Source organism: Quercus lobata, chromosome 12 (genome assembly GCF_001633185.2).
Source record: "Quercus lobata isolate SW786 chromosome 12, ValleyOak3.0 Primary Assembly, whole genome shotgun sequence".
In the NCBI taxonomy this organism is placed as follows: Eukaryota; Viridiplantae; Streptophyta; class Magnoliopsida; order Fagales; family Fagaceae; genus Quercus; species Quercus lobata.
Genome location: NC_044915.1, coordinates 33,025,307 through 33,048,572, shown reverse-complemented (window position 1 = coordinate 33,048,572; position 23,266 = coordinate 33,025,307). Strand labels below are relative to the sequence as shown.

Genomic DNA, 23,266 nt, shown 5'->3' with positions numbered 1-23,266 from the left:
AATTTTTTTAATATAAAATTTAGAACTAACAATTAACTGCATCACAAATAATTATTTAAAATTAAAATATATCTCAATATTACAAATAATTAATCACAATAAGTTAAAGAAAATAAACTACAACAACTAAAAAGTTTATATGCCTAGCATTTAAAAGGTATATTGGTAAAATGTCATTTGATTAAACGGATCAAATAAGTTCCATGGGTTAGACACTAACTCAACACGTTTATTAAACAGGTCAGTCGTATCAACCTGAATATGACACGAGTCCGTTAAGGCTCAACTCATAACCTGTTAATTTCTTGTTGTGTCGTATCAAATTCACGAGTTGTGTCAAATTTTGTCATCCCTACTTCAAGCTCAAGCATAACTTAGTACTAAGCTACTTGGTCTGGCTTTGAATTGATTGCTTTAAAATTCTCACACATCAACTAACTTCTTTTTCTTTTTCTATGCTCAACGTGGCCAACGGCCCATAACTCAAGAACATACATGACAATCAATCTAGTCCTTCACGAATTAACGTGTTGTGGTGCCTATGCTCAATTCATATATTATATTATATTTTATTCTTTTAAGTATAACCCAAGCCCATGCGACATATTGAGGGAAATTGAGGAAATGTGATTTTGAGGGTATAAGTCAATTTCTTTCGGACCTTTTGCATGAGCTCAATCCATGCTTACTATCAAGTGGGCAAAGGACATTGGTAGCACCTCAGGCTCATGGAAGAGATTTTGTACCTAAATCTCCACCCCAAAAGAACTTTTATGTTCTAGCTGACTGTGACTGAAAGTTTCTACCAGAACCCATCTTTTCCTTTAAAAATAGTTGGCTCTCATTAACCAATTTCAACTACTAGCCCTCACTTAGGTAAGCCTCCCAAGATTCTGAAACAACTAAAAATAAGAAGTCAATCGGGGCTTAGTCATATCTTTTCCAAATTATGCATAAAACAAGCTAACTCTTTTACCCAACTAAAGCAAGTCTGAACCAAACATCAACTTAGCACCTTGGAAGTCCATAGTCTCATATTTTAGCCTAAAAACTAGTCATTAAAGACACCTAAAGACTGTTGTAAAAATCTTCATTCAACTCAAAACAGGACCAACCACATTTTACCCATAAAGTTGAAACTTTAGAACAAAAACTCATTCAGCAATCTAACATTCTCACAATTCCGAAGTTTAGGGGTAGAAATGAGTACAAAAGAACCCTCTCTCTCTTCCTCACAACCGCTCTCAATTTTCTCTTTTTGCTAATTATGGGTCAAAGTTTTAGACCTGTGTTGTTTTTATACATTTCTATTATTGGCATTTTGATTTATCTTTTGTTAAAGCTCCATTAGCCTTTATTTTCTAAATATTAGAATTTTGGACTTTAATACTCTCCGAGATAATCACTTCTAAATAACCCAATGAGAGATTTGGACCGTTCTAGCAATTCTGGCCCTTGTGAGTAATGTACAACTCACTGATTTTGGTTCTAGTTTTCTTGGTATGCAACATATACCACTGCAGATTACAGAAAAGTAAGGCTCTAGAAAACTCAAGGAAGAAGAAAGAAGGTGGTCTGCTGTTGTACTACCTATAACAGGAAATTGTGAATAAAATAAATACATAAGAGGTCTAAGAAAATACTAATAGTAGTGAATTTTGATATTTAACATGAAAACCAACGCTATCCTAACCCTACCTCCCCTCCGTACAGTGGAGAGATGCATGAGACTAACTACTTCTATGATTCTATTCGCTTGAGGCTATACACAACGAAACCCCCAGCTGGGTAAGCATTAAAACCACCTAAGTGAACTGTACAAAGAGGGCAGATCCTCCAAACAACTAAGACACCAAAAGTCAGTGACCCAAAAATGCAACGGCCCGCAGATTTTCACTCAGCATTTCTAGCAGATTCAGATTTTTCTTCCTTTTTGGGCCTGCCAAATGATTTCTGGGCATCCAGGACAGGCATGTATGCTTCACTCGTTTTCTTGAAAACATCAATGGCTGCCTTGTCAGGTTCTCGGGGACTCACTAGCTTCTTCTCTACATCTTCAAATTTGGCAGTGGCCCATGGTGCTGTGCCAACGGCTTTGGAGGTATTTGGTGCATCTATTGTCAGCATGGATGCCTCATCCCTAGAAGCATACCAGGAATGACCGCATGCAATGCACTCCAACTGAATCCACAAAACCCGGGGAAGAGGTCAGTGACCACTTTAGAAGAAGCAAGATATACACACCCACACAAACGTCAAACTACAACTAGAAACATCCTTTTAATAATTGAATCTAAACTTTCTTCAATAACTACACTAAAGTTTTTCACGGTCAAGCAGTCATTAATTGCCAAATATTTTATTGAAATTAATCACTGGTGAAATTCCTGATAGGATTATCAGTAAATAATGCTGTCTTTCTTCATGTTACTTGTCTTGATAGTTTGTGTACTTCAAATATTATCTTTATATTACTTGCCCCAAAATGAGAATTAGTAGGATATAAAAAGGACAAAATTTAGCTACAAAATTGGTTGTATCCTAAGGCTACAATCTTACTTAATATATTTTTATGAGATGTGAATTTTGAAAATTCCACCATTGGATTACACCTTCTTATATTTTCCATACTTGCAAAATTTCTAAAAAATTAAAGATCAATAGCTATACCAACAATAAATTGTTTAAATTGCTAGTTTTTGTAGTTTAAAATTATGTATAAAATATAAGCTTATAGATCATATAGAATATAATATCTGATTAACAAAAATTTGACATGTGTATTAAGAGTGTAAAGAACATGCAATTCAACAATTATCCTTAGGCTACAACCAATTTTGTAGCTAAACTTTATCCTACTAAAAAAGCCTTAATGTATGCATTACAACATATCATGATGCAGATGTATGGTCATGAATTTTCAAATAAACACAAGCAATCTCATCAACAACTAAATCCAATGCTTTACAGCTCCAGAATATGAATGTCACGAACATATACCTAGATGCGTAGATGATCAAATTGTTTGATGTGCACATACACACATATCACACATTTTCACAAAACACACTTTGAGGAGAAAAGTTGCAAAGCTGCACATGCACGCAATTCACAACATATAACATAACACATACAGGATTCAAGTGTATCTATTTCTTATATGTACATATTTAGCCCATTCATGCTGTTACTGTTGAAATCAAATAATTTTTTTTTTAATTACCCAAAAAAAAATATCAAATACTTTTTTTAGGGAGGGATTGTTTAAGAGACTAGCTTAGGTACAATTCCATATGAAGACATGTTTTTGACTTTATTTGAGGAACCCACTGTGCTGCATCTAAAGAACTGTGCCTAAATTTTTCCCTAAGAGGAACCCAGTCCAACTCAGACACTGAAATAAAACATGTAGAAGAACATTTAAGACGTGAACAAGAAAAAATTGAGAACCTGATAGCGGTCTCCATGTCCTGCTTGGATGATGTCTCTTACACCAACCTTAAATTCACTGCATCTCGAGCAACGAGCATCAGTCATCTGTTTCATGATCAACAATTAGAACATTTACACAAGGAAAATTTTGATAAGAAACTAATGGCTAAAATTAAATTTAGGCATTAAAGAAGTAACCTGCATGCGTTCTGACTCATCAGGCTCCTTTGTTGCTGTTTCCTCAGCTGTTAAACCCTCCTAAAATTCAAACATTTAGTTGATATTTTTTCCAACTTGTACTAAATCAAAGGGTTTAATTACAGCTATCCACCCTAACTATATTTGCAATGGCTATCTTAATTTTAAATTTTGTTGCAATCAACACCCTAATTCAAGATTAATTTGTCATTTTTACCATAGAATCCACAATTGTTGTTAAATTAACAAATTAGTGGGCTGGTTGGGTGGTGGGATGCACTAATATATTCAAAATTTAAAATATTAGTTCCCATTAATATACAATGACCATCCCAAACAGCCTAGAGATTTGTAATCTTAACCTTGATTTTGGATAGAGGAATGGAAGTTGTCATTTTTACCATAGAATCCACAATTGTTGTTAAATTAACAAATTAGTGGGCTGGTTGGGTGGTGGGATGCACTAATATATTCAAAATTTAAAATATTAGTTCCCATTAATATACAATGACCATCCCAAACAGCCTAGAGATTTGTAATCTTAACCTTGATTTTGGATAGAGGAATGGAAGTTGCAAATTGATCTCAACTAAAAGAGTATAAAGTGCAAAAAATATAAAGGGAGTAAAATGACCCTAGAGCCACAAATGAAAATGAAAAGCATCAGACGGACTACATATCATTGGTCTGTAAAAGGCTATATCTCTTTCTTTTCTCTTCTTTTCTTTTTTCTTTTTTTTGTTTTTCTGTTTTGGGTAAGTTATATAAGCACACTGTAGGTGTTGAATGCACAGCTTCACTCCCCAACCCTTCTTACAAGTGAGGAAGTTCCATATGAGTTAGAGTACATTGGTTAGTCTATAAAAGTTAGGTCTATCTCTATCTCACTCTGCCAGGTAAGGCAATCTCTTTTGCACTCTCGCACTCTCCAATTTGTTATTTACTTCTCTATTATTTTAATTTTTATTCTCAAAGTCTATTGGCAACATATCATATATCTGTCATAATATTTTTTTTTTTCCCAACATTATTGTTAAAACATTTTTACCAATCTCTTACCCTTACTTTCAACATTTTTTTATAAGTTACAAAGAAGGGGTGGCCCCAAGTTCACTCTCACTTTCAACATTATTGAACAGATCACTGCTACTAGTAAATTTGGCACTAATGATTCTGATGATAATGCTCCTCTTTTGGAAATATGTCACTAAACAGATAAAGTGAGTGAAAAAGGTGGAAAGAAAAGCTTTAGCTGCAACTACTATCTTTGTGCTTTCAAAAAAATCCTATTCTAAGGTTACTTATCAAAAAAAAGAAATCCTATTCTAAGGTAAGGCACATTGGAGATGAAAGGGAGGACTTTGTCGTTGTTGGATCATCTTCAGAACTTTTTTATTCTTCTCTCTTACTTTAGACCTTAATAGTTTATTTGTACTATTGGTTAGTACTTTAAACATCATTTTATAGATATCACGTAATTCTATGATATCCATTATTGCTATTAAATTAATTTTAGATATGTTCTCAAATTCTTTTATGCTTGTTACTTATTTCTATAACCTAGAAAAGCATAAAGTTTGAGTTGATTAATTATTTTAGATTAGTATATAACCCCATGCATATACACGGGCACAATTAAAAACAATCACAATTTTACGATTCAAATTATACATTTTTTTGAAAAGAGGTTCAAATTATACATAGTATTAGTTTACACATTTTTTAAACCATACATTTCTAAAATATGTAATGGTTTCTCATTATATAATATATATACATATATAGAATTTAATTGAATTTTAGACTCATTGGTTTTTACACTCAATAATTCCCTGGTCACGAAAATTAAAAAATTAGATGGACAAGTGGCGCAAAATTGAGATGTGCCTAAAAATACTAATTAATTAAAAGTGGTGTCCCTACCATGTTGTGTCCTAGTTTTTCAAGAATTTCAATTGTGTAAGTATTGTGTCATGTCCAGTGTCCAAACTTCTTCGAAATAGAAATATTTTTAACCTATAAATAAATAAAGAAATAGACATGTTTCTAAGAAAACACCTCAACCTTCAAAGATACAATCAGTAAGATGGCATTTGAAACCCACCCAAAAAGGAAAATAGGGGCAAATTCTTTGATTTTGTAAGTTCTTACAGATCAATTTGAAATGCATAGCTCGGAATCCATCCTTTACAATTTCTATATGGCTTAAAAAATTTGAGACTGTTAACCCCTTCCTATTTGTTGCATGATGTTCAACAAATTAGCCCTTAAAACAAATAGCCAATTGAGTTGTCAAAAGATAAAAGGAATAGAATTCTCAGCATCAACAACATGAATTATGTCTCCAGCTAAAGTCACTATGGGATTAGCCTTACTTAAAAAAATATTCATGTACAAAATGTAAGTATTTGAAAGCACAAATAGCAAGCCATGAAAATAGCATACCTTTAACTCACTTGGTGACATGTTCAATATTTTTGAAGGTTCCAGATCTCCATTTAGTAGACGTCGAGCCAGTACCTCATTGTTCTACCAGGAAAGGAAGAAAGGGATTTAAAAAAAAAAAAAAGTAAAGTTCACCTCATAGACACTGAACAAGACTCTGATAATGCAAAACATGTATTAAAAAAATTAAGGTTACTTCATCTTATTGAATAAAAGCATGAATTTCTTCAAGATTCTAATCATTCATAAATCATAACTTTCTATATAAAAAACATCAGTAATACTGATATAAGACATGGCTCACTAAAATTTTCCTATTTTCCCAAATAAATGACAAAATAATGTTGAATTATTTAATGTTTCAATCCTATTATCCCCATTATTTCACATTAATTCGAAGAAATTGAAGGATTTGTGATAGCAAAAACTATTCGTATCAAGAGAAATTACCCAAAGGCACTAAGCTCTCTTAAACAATAAGCCTACATGTTTGTGAATGCAAACATTCATATTAATATGACTCATATGAGTTCACACAAGTGTTTGTGAACAAATGTAACAGCATACTAACCTTGAGATTAAAGACCAGCTGTCGCAACTTTTGATTATACTTTTGAAAATCTGAGGAAAGAGTTTCATGTGCAGCCTTCTCAAGAGCAGCTACAGCCGGAACAGCAGCATCCGGCCAACGAAAAGACTTGCCACTCTGTGTGGGAAAAAAATCTACATTTACATGCCAATCATTGTATTTCCTTAACCCTCTGCTTCTAGTTACCAAACATATATCAATTACCACAAATTAGGATGCCTGCATACCTTTGCACTCTTGACTTGAGTTCCATTGGCAGTTTCTTGACACTTATTCTCATTTAGTTGGCTAATGCCATCACGACAACCTTTTTCTTTGTCATCTCCATGCATGCTGTCAACAGAATTGCACATGTATTGAATTCCTATAAGAAGCCTCTCCAGCCATCTATCACGATAGTTATCTCCAATCAATGCCTTGAAATTGGCTAAAATAGAGTAATGTACTGAGCCAGTAGTTGGACCGCTTCCAGGAGTTTCAGCTCTTAGATGTTGATCAGGCCTTGTTGCTTCTTCATCCCTTGAAACATCAAGAGGTGAAATGTTCTTTCTCCTCAAGGATCGTTTAGCCTTTAGCTGATCTTCCTGATCAACAGGGGCAGGGGCAGCGGCAGCGGCAGCACCAGCACCAGCACCAGCACCAGCGCCAGCCCCAGCACCAGCACCAGCACCAGCACCAGCGCCAGCAACAGCAGCAGCAGCAGCATCATCAGTTTCAATGTCAGGAAGATCCCCCAAGCGTGACATAGTTTTCTGAACAAGAAGATCGATCTCGTGCTGTTTATTATCTTCATAGTCTTTATCAGTTAGCTTCCACAGTTTTCGTTCAACAGTGTCGTATACTTTTTGCACAATAAAACCAGGATGCTGTTTACGACTTGGAAGCTGCTTGTGTATGGGAACAAAATGTACCACACACTTGTGCATTACAGATTCGGCTGGGACCTCATCGCGGTGAAAACTGTAAAACAACTCTCTCGTATCACGTGATTGCCAGTTTCCACCCCCTTTTCTCTCTGCCTCTTCAGGGCGATAAAACCACTGCCCAGTCACCATAATGCTCCCATCTTTGGTCTGAGCAATATCCTACCAATACAAAAACAAACAATTATTTTGGGCATATTGAGAGAGAGAGAGAGAGAGAGAGAATATACATACAAAATAGAAGTGAAAGCAGGTGTGATGTAGGACAAAACCAAAACATTAAAGGGAAAAATGTGGAGTGGGGGAAGATGGGGAATTTCCCATCAAAGTCCATTTTCTCCCCAATTTGAGGAGAAAAAAAAAATCAACCCCCAACTAAACACTTGAACTATTCATTTTCTCTCCTATTTTCCCCTCCCCATTTTCCATCCCCCAAAATCACCCCAACCAAAAGACTCTTAAGGCCGCAGGTTGTGCCATCTCTTTTTTTATTTATTTACTTATTTTAACTTCTCCACCCATAGGCCTGCGTAATTGGAAATATACATCTTGCATCCACACCAAATTCTGAAATAATTTGTGACCAATAGGGCTCAACTCAAAGGTCACTGGGTGCAACAAAAAATTTACATAAAAAGAAATAAGAATGTATATGCAATATGAGAACAAATGATATGTAATATAAGTACAGATTCCATCTTTAAAAACATTGATTACATATGATATGTAATATGAGTAAATATTAACTACAATATAACTCATTAGTCTCAAAAAGGGCAAGATAACATGCATTTACCTTTGATGCACATGCAAGGAATTGACTGAATAAGATAGTTTTATTTATATTATCAACAGTGTGTATTTTAAGTCATTAAGGAAACAGTATAGCTGCTATGATTTGTGGACAAAGACAGAAGTGAAAAGTTTCCACAACCACCTATGGTGCAAAACACAACTTAATTAAATAGCAACAGTCTTCATTCTTCAAGGAGTAACTCCTTATTTACCAGTTGAATGTCCTCTAATATCAGATTAAACACACAAATCAACATGACATTCAAGAATGCAACTCCAACTTGACATAAGATGCATATCAGCAAGATGATATTCAAGAAGTACAGAATAAAGATCAGAAAACCATAACAAATGTAGTCACAGAAAACCGTATCAGAATAAATAACAGAAAACTGTAACAGATGTAGTCAAAAATAACGGTAAACACTAATTTCACATAACATGTACCTTAATAATTGCCACGTACGGCTTCTGTTCCTTTTCCTCAGGAACTAGAAGTACAGGATCTTCCTGCACAACAACCAAAGTAGAAATGAAAAAATAACATAAACAAGACAAAATGGCATGCAAGATATTTTTCTATACCTAAAACCCCACCAAGAACTCAAAATTTGTGAATCACATCGATGCATATCTTCAATGTAAAGCAGTTGATAACAAAAATGGACACAAATTATCTAAGCCATATATTAAATTGTTGGTGGTTTATACTGAGATATCATCAATGCCCAGGATAAGAAAGCCATAAGAACTACATTCATCAGCTACAAATTATGAGAACATGCTAAAACCCCCCTAAAAACTCATAATTGTATAATACATAGGAAATTAACAAAGATCAAACGTTATTATAGTTATTTGATTGCCAAATAGGGTCAAACTTGGATGTGGTCTATGAACTAAGTGTCCCATGAACTATAAGACTTTGAAAATTACTCATTGCAATTCTTGCCCCCATTTCCGTGAATTCAAAGGAGGCATATAATCTATACAATTTCAGCAATTAACCGTGACAGCATCAGGGAGCAGCAGAAATATTGAAACTTATAAAGTTGCGAAATTTAACCCTTTTTTTTCTCTCCGCATTTCACAGGAACCAAACGGAAAGCCCCAAATTTCCAACAAACACTATTCCCCCCAAAACTATTTTGAACTAAAAGCAGCACGATTACAATCGAAATTCAGAACGAAAACCCTAACCAATTATCATCAAAAAATACATACAGATGTCCCGAAAGGCTGGAAACCCTAGCACTCACCAGGTCGTATCTGTTGCCGTCGAATTCAAACGCCTCGTAGTGGCTCCTCCTCCCTCTTCCTTTCCCGGAAAGCCTAATGGAATCGCCGATCGCCTTCGCATCCTCTTGCGGTGGCTCTTCCTCGCTACTGCTCTGTGAAGGTTCCTTCTCCTTCTCCTTCTTGTTACTCTTGTTGTTCTTACTCCTAGTTTGTTGTGGTGGTTCCTGTTTGGGCTCGACTTCATCTTCGGGAAGCTTGATACGCTTGAGCCTCTTCCGCCTCGGCGGGCTCTCCTCCGATGGCCTCCGCGGCGCCTCTTCGTCCTCGTCGCTCGTCGAGATCTGCGCGAACCTCCGGTTTCCCATTGCGCTCTCTTTCTCTCTTGTGATGAAAATGACTGAATTTTAATCCCGCCAAGCGATGAGGTTGGGGTTCGTATTTATATGAAATGTTGTCGGTTCGGAAACCGTCCTTGACTTTCACTTTTTCACCACTCTGCCACTCCCTCGCATCTTTGAGTCGTGATTGTTCTATTTTTTCGGGGTTAATGAAAAAACAAACTAGATCGTGATATTTTTTTTTTTTTTTTTTTTTTTTTTGAGAAAAGATTGTGATAAGTCATAAGTCTGTTGATAAATTATGGGAAGTTTGTTTTCGTTATGTTAGGTGATGACACGACCCGCCGTCTCTATACAAACAAAGACGAGTCGCCTCTCAACCCCTGACAGATGTTGTATGTTGGTGTGTTATGAAAAATATCTCCAAAAAAGGACGTTTGTTTTTGTTTTTATATTCAATTAAAAGTTTGTTTTATATGTTAATTTATAAAATTTAAAAAAAAAAATAGTAAGAATTTTTTTAGGAACAGTTTAACTAAATTTTTTGCTAAAAATATGTGAAAACATATTTGTACTTTAAAAAGTTTAAAAAATTAAAAATAAAACATTGTATATTGTATGTTGTAGGTCTCATCGCACGCACGATGATGAGACTTTTATTATTGGTTCAGTGAAAACATTGGGCTTAGTAGCCCTATTTAATAGACAAAAAAAAAAAAATGTCTTTAATTTTTATTTTGAGGATTTAATCTATAAATAGATAAAATAATTTAATCAATATTTTTTGTGAAAATTAGAGTTATACTTTTACAAAATTTGTCATTTAATTTTGTCCATATATATAAACACCAGGATGTATAGATATTTTTGAAAAGAAAAAATCTAAACAAGAAAAGTCCAAATAGAAGTATAGAAAAGTAAAGGCGGATGCCAAACAGTGTTAAGATATGCATGACTTTGAAATTGCCAAGTTTGTGAGTGGGGAAACTTGCTGGAATTGACTGACACTACACGTAGGATTAGGAAATGAAATGGGCCGTTTGTTTAACACTTAAAATAGTTATGATTCGATTCTCAAAAAAAAAAAAAAGGTTATGATTCAGTTATAAATAAATAAATAAAAATAGTTATGATTCAATTACAGCCGCTGGTTATCAGAAAGAGACGTATTTCTTAAGTAAAGAATCTTAATGCACTAGATGCTTGATACTCTGAGTGACTAATTAGTGCATGGAGGGTCAGTTAGCACAACATTTAATAAAAAGTTGATTACTTGCAAGCTTCTCTAATCTCTTACTTATCATTTATTTAGGGGCGGAGCCGTGTTGGCCCCCCAAAATTTTGAAAAATTTTAAATTATATATATAATTATTTTAATATTTTTGAAGTTTAGTCTATAAAAATAAGAGTTGATCTCTCCAAATATTTGAATTAGTTCAATGATGCTCTTAAAAAAAAATTGGTCTAATAGTTATAGAGATATAATTTTATTTTTCACAATTTTATTTTTTATTGTAAAATGTGCTCTTACATTTGTTAAATATTTGATAAAATTTGGCATTAAACATGTTTGAATTTATCTTTTTTAACCCGTTATGTGGCGATTAACAAGTCTTCGACTCATTAAAAAAAATCTTGTCACTAAAACTACACATGAAATGTGTCTTTAGTTGACACATAATAGGTTAGAGCAAGATAACTTTAAATATGTTTGGAGGCTAACATATTTTAATGTCTTTAGTTGCATGTTTTTGAAATTTTCATCAATTCAATTGAAAGATTTTTTACTTTAGTATAAAATTTGATAATTTGTATTTAAAATGAAACTTTTTAAGAATTTCACTATGAAAATGGAAAAAATGAATTTTATTTTATAAAGATCGTCATCAAACATAACTTTGATTGAAAATACTTAATTCTTTTTCTTTCTTTCTTTTTTTGTTGGGTGAGTGTATATATATAACTTATCAAATAAAAAAGTGTGTATATATAATAAAAAAACATGTGTATATATATATATATATATATGTATGTGAGGATTGTCTTGATATATATTAGTGCCGCAACTTGACCCCCCCAAATAAAAATTCCTGACTCCACCCCTGCTTATCAATGATAAATCATAATTTGCTTCTTCTTCTTTTTCTTTTTCTTTTTTCTTATCTTGCAATTCTTTTATTACTATATAATTCTGGTATTACTACTTATTATTGTGATGACAAATTTGGCCGACAAACAAAATTTTCTTTTTAGATGCTATAAAATTTCAATTTATAACATTTGCTTTACTATTATTGACAATAAAAGACTTTACAATTAGTGGCTTAGTACCATACAAAAAACAAAAACACCATATCATGTATCGACGATAGTAACTCCCATGTTAACATGACATATAGAATATGAATTTTGAAAATTTAACACAAAAAAAAAGAAAAAAAAAAAAAAAAGTCTCACCTAACCCTCTCAACTTTCTACTTTTTTTTGCTAAACCTCTCAATTTTCTACTTATAAACAGATTTACTGCATAGTTGTATATTCACTCTAATATTTATAATTAAAAGCTTAAAACTCCAAAAAGATATGACTTTAAAGACATGGTTAGCCTTGCTGCTTTTGTAACCAACAATGGAGTTATGGAGATCCAATATCTTATAGAGATTCTACAAGCAATAAAGACAATGATATACTTCTTGTAGCAATATAAAATAAATAAAAAAAAAAAAATGAAGTCACTATTAGAAAAAATAATACTTATGAATTAGTAATTTGATAGTTGGGCCTTAGAGAAGGGAATTTAAACCTTACATGTCTTCATTAAAAAGACTAGAAATTGGTAATGTAAAAAAACTAGAAAATGGTAATTGAGATACAGGCTATTGACAAAAATAGCATTATCATTTATGAAATAAAAGTTTTAAGGGTGACGAGAAAGTGAGCAAGCTCACGGTAATGAAGATGAAGCCGCTGCTTAATAATCTAGCACCACTAAAATTCAAATACAACCATTTACTTTGTACTCCCACAAACTGAGTGTGGGTATTCCACATCAATGTAGGCTGTTTAACTAACTTATTTACACATGCTGAAGGTAGGAGTATGATTCTATCAATAACAAAACTCTTCTACATGTTGTACATTTTAGATGACTAGACCTCAGTGGGCAAATTGAGAAGCACATAAAAATAATATATGAATGGAACCATAAAAATGAATAAAATGAACAACTACAAAGTTATGCCTATTGCCTAGTGTCTTTCTCTTCGGTCCCAACTTGGTAACCAAACTCTTAGACACAATATTCTCTACACTGCCACTATCAATGATCAAACCACAGACCCTCTTACTGATAATGCAACGCGCTCGAAATATCTCATTCCGCCGATCATTGTAATCTACCCTTGGCGTGAGCAACAACTTCTGAATCACTAGGAACCTCTCTAATGGCACGTCTTCCTCATCTTCTTAAACTTCATTGAGGTCATAGGCATATGGATCAACACTATTATACACATCTTCACCTTCCACCTCGCCCTCTTATGCCACCACTAGATTCACTGTGGCTCATCAAATCAAACAACATATTGATAATCTTTTAATTTTTTGAGAAACATAATCTTTTAATTGGTTGAACATAAAATCAATTTAGGAGCAACTCGATCTGGTTAAATATTCATCAATAAAAGAAACCTGATAGTCAGGAAAAGAAAATCAATTGAGTTTTCACCAAAATTTCACATTCAATACCAACGAAAAAATTAGCTCTCTTTCCTTTATTTTCCTTCAAATTTTCCCAACAACCAAACAAAACACACAAACATACCTTCAAATTATATAAATTGGATTAGAAAAAAAAAATCCATCATACAAAACTAAAAACTCAAACCACTATTAAGATGTGAATATTTACACATAACATAACATTTGAATACAATTTGGGGTAAAAATGCAATTTTGGAAAGTCTAGGGGTCAAAGTGCAATTTTGGAAAGCTTTGGGGTCAAAATAAAATTTTGGAAAAGTTTTGGGGTCAAAATGAAATTTTAGGAAAATTATGTGGTCAAAATATGATTTTAGGAATTTATGAGGGATTAAAACATGATTTTTGGGAACTTATGGGAATTAAAATGTAAATATGCAAAGTTTATGGACCAAAATGCAAATGTGACAAAGGAATTGCATAGCAAGCAAATATGAGAAAAGTATGTGCCAAAAAAGCAAATATGAGAAGGTTCATGACATAATGCCAATATGACAAATTATGGTCTAACACATAGGGAAAATTAGAAAGTATGGATTAAAATATAATTATGCAAAACAAATGATGACATTTTATTAGTTTAAAGAAGAACATACTTTTCCTAAAATTAAAAATAAATAAATAAAAGAAGAAGAAGAAGAACATGATGATGGACAATTTTTATTGAAATGTGGGAGGAAAATTTATAAAACATGAGATGAGTTTATTTTAAAAAGGGATGGACATGGACTAAATGTGAATGTGTAGGGATCGGGCCTAAGGCTCTAAAGTTGATGGGCTTGAACTAATGAAATAATGGACTAAACCTGGAATAAGCTACTCATGGATTGCCCAAATCTCAACTAGGCCCAGAACCGAATTGAGTCCATCTGACCCAAACCTAATCTCTCTCTCTCTCTCTCTCTCTCTCTCTCTCTCTCTCTCTCTCTCTCTCTCTCTCTCTCTCTCTCTCTCTCTCTCTCTCTCTCTCTCTCTCTCTCTCTCTCTCTCTCTCTCTCTCTGAACCCCATGGTGTGGCCGAAGCCACTTGAGCTCCTCTTTAATCAGCACCACCACCACATGGTGGTTCGCTCCTTATCAAAGATCTTTAAATCATGATCTAGCAACAGAGCTCCTCGCTCCAACACAACCTCAGATGGTGGTTTCAACCCTCAGCACCCCTTCTCTTAACTAAAATGAGTATGAGAAATTTTAAATTTTCGAAGAGCTAGAAAATGACCTAGAGTTTTTATTCTAGCAAAGCACACAGAGGTATTTAACATCACAAAGTAAGCCAAGCAGCGAGTTATAAAAGTTTGATACAATCTGTCAAAATATTCAATGGGAAAAGGAAATACCCCCATAATTTATGGAAAACATAAAGCAAATTTTATCAAATGGTCCAGTACGGGTGCGGATTTGGGAGAATTCAATGAGAGAGAGTGAATTGTCCTAACTAGCACGGGTGCGAATTCAAGTGCAATGCGGTGACTCAGCAATTTTTGAAAAAGTAGGGTACGGGTGCGGCAAGATACATTTATTAATAAATTATTAAATATATTTTTATTTATATTTTCTATATTTTACTAAACATATTTTTTTTCATATAATGGTAAATATATACCAATTTAAGAGCAATAGTAGATAATAAAGTGTGTTTTGACAAAATTTGAGATGAGTTTAGGATTTTTTTTTTCTTCTTTATACTAAGATGTCAAAACGGTGTGTCTTGACATTTTTTTTTAAATTTATTTCGGCCCATATCAAACCAATTTAGGGCCTGTTTCAAACTAAATCGGATTGTATCAAGCCGAATCGAAAAACGAAAAAAAAAAAAAAAGGGTCACAAGTGCGTGCAACTGCGTCCACGGCCGCACAACGCATCCATGCATATCAGACTCGAGTGCCGCAATCCAATCGATGCACCCGTGCTTTCTAGCTAATTATCGATATTATACCTAAATATCCTAATGACCAATAAATCTCTAACACAAATCATTAAATAAATTTGTGCCTTGAAACAAAACCCATATCACATGCATTAAGATTATAACAACAGGGAAAGATATTTTCTGACAACAAAAGTGAAAGAAAGAAAGAAAGAAGTGAACAAAAAAAAACAAAAAACAAAAACAAAAAGATTTGTAGAGAGAGAAGGTGAAGGATGAGGGAGGAGAGAGAAGGAATCAGCTTTAGGAGAGAAATTGCAATGAAACCAGGTATAAAATTTAAATACCCAAATTTTAGGGTATCCTATATAATTTACAGTAATTATTATTTTTTTATAAATAAAAAAATCCAAATAACAAGATAAATTATATAAGAATTAAGAACTAAAAACTACTCCCATACAAAATAAAAAATTACATTAACAAAAATAAAAATAAAAATATATCATACCAATGAATCGCGGGCAGAAAAATATCGTTCGAATGTATGCTTCTTTTCATCGTCCTTCAGTATAGGGTGGTCATCGCCCCATAGTGGAGGTAGAGTAGTCTGGTCAGAAGCCACAATGCCGCCTTCATCTTCATGTCCCTACGGTGGAGACTGCTCGCGTTCATGCTTTGGTGGTGCAGTGGCCTGGCTCAACTTTTGAGTTCTCCCAATCCATTGTGAAGCCTCAGTGTCGCCTTCTTGGTCAGTCTACTCGAGTTCGTCTTCCAGCGGGACAACTTGAGTTTCCTGATTTCTTACAATCCGTCTTGGGGCCATCTGCAAATTTGTCCTCGACCTCGTTGCTTGTGTTCTACATGGTGTCACAGCCGCCGGAGCACAGAAGCGCCAAACACAAAACCAGCAGAAAGAGATAAAGCAATCGCAATAAAGAGAGGTAAGATCATTTCAGGGGAAAGCGACGACATTTTGAGAGAGAGAGAGAGAGAAGAGAGAGAATATTGAGAGTAGCAGTGTGTGGAAGTTTTGCTGTCAGGTTGTTATTATATACAGCTTTTTTAGGCACCAAAGAAATAATTTTTCCAAATTATGCGGAGTGTCTAAGAGATTTGGTTTGTTAACCCTTTTTTTCATTTTTATAATTATAACTGAAGATGATGAAATATGAGTCATGACGGGCCTACCTTAATGGGCCTGACGGATATAAACTGTTGGGCCTATGTAGAGGTGATCCTGCGCGCCTTGGAGGCCCATCGCTGAGGGCCCATAATCCGAAATGACCAAGTAAAGCCCTGAAAAGATTGGTATCAGAGTCCCACATTGGAAAGATATGGAGTTCTAGAAGAAAAGCCTACTCTCCACCACTATAGTCCCACATTGGAAAGATCTGGAGGTAAAGAGCCACCTCTCCACCACTATAAAAGGGCCGACATTCTCACAAATCGAGGTAAGATTAATTGACCCCTCTCTAACGCTTTAGAAAGTGGAAGGACGAATTCTGACTTGATCTTCGGAGAGTGTTAGGCCGGCCCCATACCGGTGCTCTCTAAAGGTTTTCTCTCGATCGTTTTTGTCGTGCAGGTTCGATTCTGAGTCGCGAGCACGGTGTGACCCATTGGTGACAAATTTTCAACATCATCAGTTGGCGCCGTCTGTGGGAAATCGGTGTGGCACTTCATCGCTTCCTAGACAAAAGAGTTACATGGTACTCACGCGCTCAATGGCAACCACGCATGACGTCCAAGAAGAAACCCCTACGACTGCCCTTGAGAAACAAGTCAGGACGCTCGCCGCAGCAGTGGAGCGCCTAACCAAACAAAACCACGACCTAGAAGAGCAACTGAACCAAAAGATTGCGGCGATCAATAACCAAGGAGCGGATCAGGAGGGGACCAGCGCTGAAAGGAGAGATCAGGACGAACAACAGGAGAGTAACGCCCCGAGCAGACCAGTGCGACGGGACGTTAACATCCCTACCCCGACGGATACGACTCCCCAATCCATCATCGTGGAGATGCAGGCGATTAAGGAACAGATGGATGTAATGATGAACGCTCTCAAGGGTCGAGTGTCGAGTGATCTTGACGACCTTGTCAACAGGACTGACTCGCCCTTCACAACAGCCGTCAACTCTTTCCCCCTGCCGAGCAAGTTCCGTATGCCAAATATGGATAGTTATGACGGAGTCAAGGACCCTCTAGATCACCTAGAGACCTTCAAGACCCTGATGCACCTTCAGGGAGTGGCAGACGCGATTATGTGCAGGGCCTTTCCTACAACCCTGAAGGGAGCAGCAAGAATTTGGTTCAGCCGGCTAGCGCCTAACTCCATTTGCACCTTCAAGGAACTAAGTGCTCAATTTACTACGCATTTCATCGGAGGACACCGACATAGAAAATCCACGGCTTGTTTAATGAATATCAAGCAGCGAGAGGAGGAGACGCTGCGGGCCTACATATCACGCTTCAACAAGGAAGCACTCTCGATCGACGAAGCCGACGACAAGATATTGGTAGCAGCATTCACGAACGGGCTGAAGGGGGGTAAGTTTTTGTTCTCCCTATACAAAAACGATCCCAAGACCATGACGGAGGTGCTTTACAGGGCCACCAAATATATGAACGCTGAAGACGCGCTACTAGCCCGAGAAGATAGACCCAAGAAAAGGGAAAGACAAGAGGATCCCCGACAAGACCAGGGACGGAAGAAAGGAAGAATGGGAGATCGAAGGGAGGACAGACGTCCAAAACCCACGGGCGGAAGATTCACAAGCTTCACCCCGTTGACCGCGCCGATAGACCAAGTCCTAATGCAGATTAAGGACGAAGGGTCCCTGACGTTCCCGGGAAAGCTGAAGAGTGATCCCAGCAGAAGGTCCAAAGACAAATATTGCCGCTTTCATCGTGACCACGGCCACGACACGGCCGATTGCTACGACTTGAAACAGCAAATCGAAGCCCTTATCCGACAGGGGAAGCTGCAGAAGTTCGTCAACAAGGGAAGAACGGATCAACCCCCACAGGAACAACACCTCCGCCGAGAAAACGAGCGACCAGGACCCCCAATTGGAGACATAAGAATGATAATCGGAGGAACTGCTGCGGCCGGATCGTCAAAGAAGGCTCGCAAAACATACCTTCGGATAGTACAGAATGTCCAGTTTACGGGCAGAGTGCCAAGGATAGCAAACGGAGAAGGCCCTATTGTTGGGTTCACGGAAGAGGATGCACGGCGCCTACACCATCCACACGACGATGCCCTCGTCGTCAGCATGCGGACAGGAGACTACAACGTGCACCGAGTGTTGATCGACAACGGCAGCTCGGCCGACATATTGTACTATCCGGCATTCCAGCAGATGAGGATTGACAGGGACCTGCTAATACCGACAGACGCCCCGCTCGTTGGTTTCGGAGGGAGTAGGGTATTCCCTTTGGGCTCGATAACGTTACGAGTGACAGTAGGAGATTACCCCCAACAAATCACCAGGAACGTGACATTCTTGGTGGTCGATTGCTCGTCCGCCTACAATGCCATTCTTGGACGACCTACGCTCAACTCGTGGAAGGCGGCAACATCAACTTACCACCTAATGATAAGGTTCCCGACGGAGTATGGGGTAGGAGAGCTACGCGGAAGTCAAGTTGCCGCACGAGAATGCTACGTCGCTATGATGGAGATGCAAGACCAAATCCAGGCCTTGAATATAGAAGAGCACCGAACGGTGGCGGAACCAACAGAGAAGCTGGAGGAGATAACTCTGGACAGTTCCAATCCGAACAGAACAACCAAGATCGGAACGCTTGCCAAACCCGCAATCCGTCAAGAGCTCGTAGCTTTCCTGAGGAGCAATAAGGACGTGTTCGCCTGGAGCCATGACGATATGCCGGGAATCGATCCTTCGGTCATGGTACACAAATTGAATGTATTGCCCTCATTTCCACCCGTCCGACAAAAGAAGAGAGTGTTCGCAACGGAACGAGACCAAGCAATAGCGGAGGAGGTCCGCAAACTCCAAGAGGCAAGCTTCATCAGGGAGGTCTACTATCCCGATTGGCTGGCGAATGTGGTAATGGTAAAGAAAGCGAGCGGCAAATGGCTTATGTGCGTGGATTTCACAGATCTTAACAAAGCGTGCCCCAAAGATAGCTATCCCCTTCCAAGAGTCGACGTCCTAGTAGACTCGACGGCTCAACACCAATTATTAAGCTTCATGGACGCTTTCTCGGGTTATAACCAGATCCGCATGCACGAGGCCGATCAGGAAAAGACTTCGTTCGTAACCAGCCAAGGGCTATTCTGTTACAAAGTAATGCCATTCGGCTTGAGGAATGCGGGGGCAACATACCAAAGGCTAATGAACAAGATGTTCGCGCAGCAAATCGGCAAGAATGTTCAAGTCTATGTCGACGACATGCTGGTGAAGAGCCGGAAGGAGGAAGACCACCTGGAAGATCTTAAGGAAACGTTTGGTACGCTTCGATCCTACAACATGAAACTCAATCCGGGAAAGTGCGCATTCGGCGTAACGGCAGGCAAATTCCTAGGGTTCATGGTATCCCAGAGGGGGATTGAGGCTAACCCGGACAAAATCCGAGCCATAGTGGAGATGGCCCCCCCACGAAATGTGAAGGAGATACAAAGCCTTAATGGCAAGGTAGCGGCATTAAATAGATTCGTGTCGAGAGCCACGGACAAGTGCTTGCCCTTCTTCCGCACATTAAAGAAATCCTTCGAGTGGACGGACGAGTGTCAGCGAGCGTTCAAGGAATTAAAGTCATACCTATCTTCACCACCCCTATTGAGCCCCTCGCAACCTGGTGAAGAACTTTTCCTCTACTTGGCTGTCTCCTCCGTCGCCGTCAGCGCAGCTTTAATTAGAGAAGAGGATAATGCACAGAAGCCTGTATACTACGCCAGCCGGGCGCTCCGCGGCGCCGAAGAAAGATACCAACCTATGGAGAAACTCGCTTTCGCATTGATAACAGCGGCTCGCAAGCTCAAACCTTACTTTCAAGCCCATACCGTGAACGTAATGACCGACAAGCCCTTGCGAAGGGCACTGAGTAGTCCTGAAGCCGCAGGTCGACTGACGCTGTGGGCAATAGAATTGAGTGAGTTTGATATCAAGTACCGTCCGCGTGTGGCCATTAAAGGACAAGCTGTAGCAGACTTCATAGCAGAGTTTACGCGTGACGAGGACAAGGGGGCAGAAGAACCCCCCAAGTGGAGCATCTACACCGACGGGTCATCCAATCGGCGAATTGGAGGGGCCGGCATAGTGTTGTTGTCACCAGAAGGAGACAAGATCGAATGTATGGTCCGTCTCGACTTCCCAATTACCAACAATGAAGCAGAATACGAAGCGGTGGCGGCAGGACTTGACCTAGCCAAGGCCGCCGGAGCTGAAAGTGTAGCCGTCCATTGCGACTCTCAGGTCGTGACCAATCAAGTAAACGGAGACTACGAATGCAAGGGGGAAAGGTTGAAGAGATATCTTGATCAAGTGAGGGCAAGAGTTAACGGGTTAAAAGCGACGGTCGTCCAAATCCCAAGGGGAGAAAATGAGCTCGCCGATCGGCTAGCCAAAGCCGCCTCAGCAGAAAATGTGACGACGCCGGGTAATGTACTTTCCTTTGTTCAACTCTTTCCACTAATAGACCCCGACAATATGCAGGAGATACGCACTGAAAGAAACTGGACCACCCAGATAACTTCGTACTTGAAGGACGGGTTACTGCCACAAGAGAAGAATGCAGCGAGGAAGCTGAAAGTCCAAGCTGCAAGATTCGTCCTGATAAAAGACATTCTTTACAAGAGAGGTTTCTCCCGCCCTTACCTAAGATGCCTCGGGGTTGAGGAGGCAGACTACGTAATGAGGGAAGTACACGAAGGAATATGCGGGAACCACTCTGGATCGCGGTCGTTGGTGCACAAACTGGTACGGGCTGGGTATTACTGGCCAACCATGCAGAAGGATGCCGAGTCTTACGTTAAAAGCTGCGACAAATGCCAGAGGTTCAGCAATTTTATCGGACAGCCAGCTGAGGAGCTGACCCCTATCACGGCTCCATGGCCGTTCGCTCAGTGGGGACTGGATATCATGGGACCTTTCCCAACAGCGGTAAGGCAGCTGAAGTTCTTGGTAGTGGGTATTGACTACTTCACAAAATGGGTAGAAGCGGAAGCCTTGGCCACCATTACAGAAAAGAACATTAGAAGTTTTGTTTGGCGGTGCATCGTATGCAGGTTTGGTATTCCTAGAGTCCTTGTCTCGGATAACGGGAGGCAGTTCGACAACAGCCACTTCCGGGATTTCTGCACACAGCTAGGAATAAAAAACCATTACTCATCACCCGCCCATCCTCAGGCCAATGGCCAGGTTGAAGTCACGAACCGATCCCTGCTAAAGATTATCAAGACTCGGCTCGAGGGGGCAAAGGGAATATGGCCCGAAGAATTACCGAGCATACTATGGGCATACAGGACAACGGCGAGGACTCCGACAGGAGAGACGCCGTTCCGACTGACATACGGGAGTGAGGCGGTCATCCCCGCAGAAGTTGGCCTCACAAGTTACAGGGTTCACAACCATGACGAAAGCAGGAACGACGAATCTATTAGGCTACAGCTGGACCTGATAGATGAGGTAAGGTCGGTGGCGGAGCAAAGGATCGCAAGATACCAGGATCGCATGGCCAGACATTACAATTCCCGGGTCCGACACAGAGACTTCCAAGTAGGAGACCTGGTACTTAGGAGGGTCCTGGGTGTAGCTAGAGACCCTACACAGGGAAAACTCGGCCCCAACTGGGAAGGACCTTACAGAGTCACGGCATGGAAAAGGAAAGGAACATACCACCTGGAGACTACAGAGGGGGAGAAGCTACCGCATCCATGGAATGCTGAGCATTTGAGGAAATACTACCAGTGATAGTAACACGGCGAACGGCAACCAATTTTCCATTTGGCTTTTATTATAACTATTTATAAGTTTTTTCTTTAAACTGTGTTTCTCTTGCTACAATCTTGTCGTGCCTTTTTTTTTTTAAGCCCAAGGGGGCAGGCACTTTTCCTTTACGCATCTCTATAATTAGATACAACTATGATCTTCTTCTACATGGATGTCATTACAATTGTCCTCAAAGTTAACGAATGCTAGTTACAAGTCCATAAGTTGGACGGTCCACAAAGTGGACGGATCAACAAAACGGAGAGTAATTCTACGAGTCCGTAAAGTGGACGGATCACCCAAAATGTTGAATAATCCTACGTCCACAAAGTGGACGGATCACCAAAACAGTGAAAATTATACACGTCCATAAATTGGACGGTGTTTCACCCACAAAGTGAACGGATCACCAAAACGGTGAGTAATTCTACAAGTTCATAAAGTGGACGGTATAGCCTCCACAAAGTGGACGGATCACCAAAACGGTGAGTAATTCTACAAGTTCATAAAGTGGACGGTATAGCCTCCACAAAGTGGACGGATCACCAAAACGGTGAGTAATTCTACAAGTCCATAAAGTGGACGGTATAGCCTCCACAAAGTGGACGGATCACCAAAACGGTGAGAATTATACAAGTCCATAAAGTGGACGGTATAGCCTCCACAAAGTGGACGGATCATCAAAACGGTGAGAATTATACAAGTCCATAAAGTGGACGGT

At 38.4% G+C, this 23,266-nt stretch overlaps 1 protein-coding gene across 1 annotated transcript; it reads right to left on the bottom strand.

Moving 5' to 3' along the window:
- Positions 1-1,551: 1,551 nt before the first annotated feature.
- On the bottom strand, positions 1,552-10,373 carry LOC115971510. The gene is made up of 8 exons (XM_031091475.1): positions 9,642-10,373; positions 8,830-8,892; positions 6,892-7,749; positions 6,647-6,781; positions 6,076-6,159; positions 3,631-3,690; positions 3,451-3,537; positions 1,552-2,181 (listed from the first exon to the last, which is right to left on the bottom strand). Exons 1-8 carry the CDS (start codon positions 9,984-9,986, stop codon positions 1,894-1,896), a joined length of 1,920 nt encoding a protein of 639 aa, XP_030947335.1. The 5' UTR covers positions 9,987-10,373; the 3' UTR covers positions 1,552-1,893.
- Between the last annotated feature and the right edge of the window lie 12,893 nt (positions 10,374-23,266).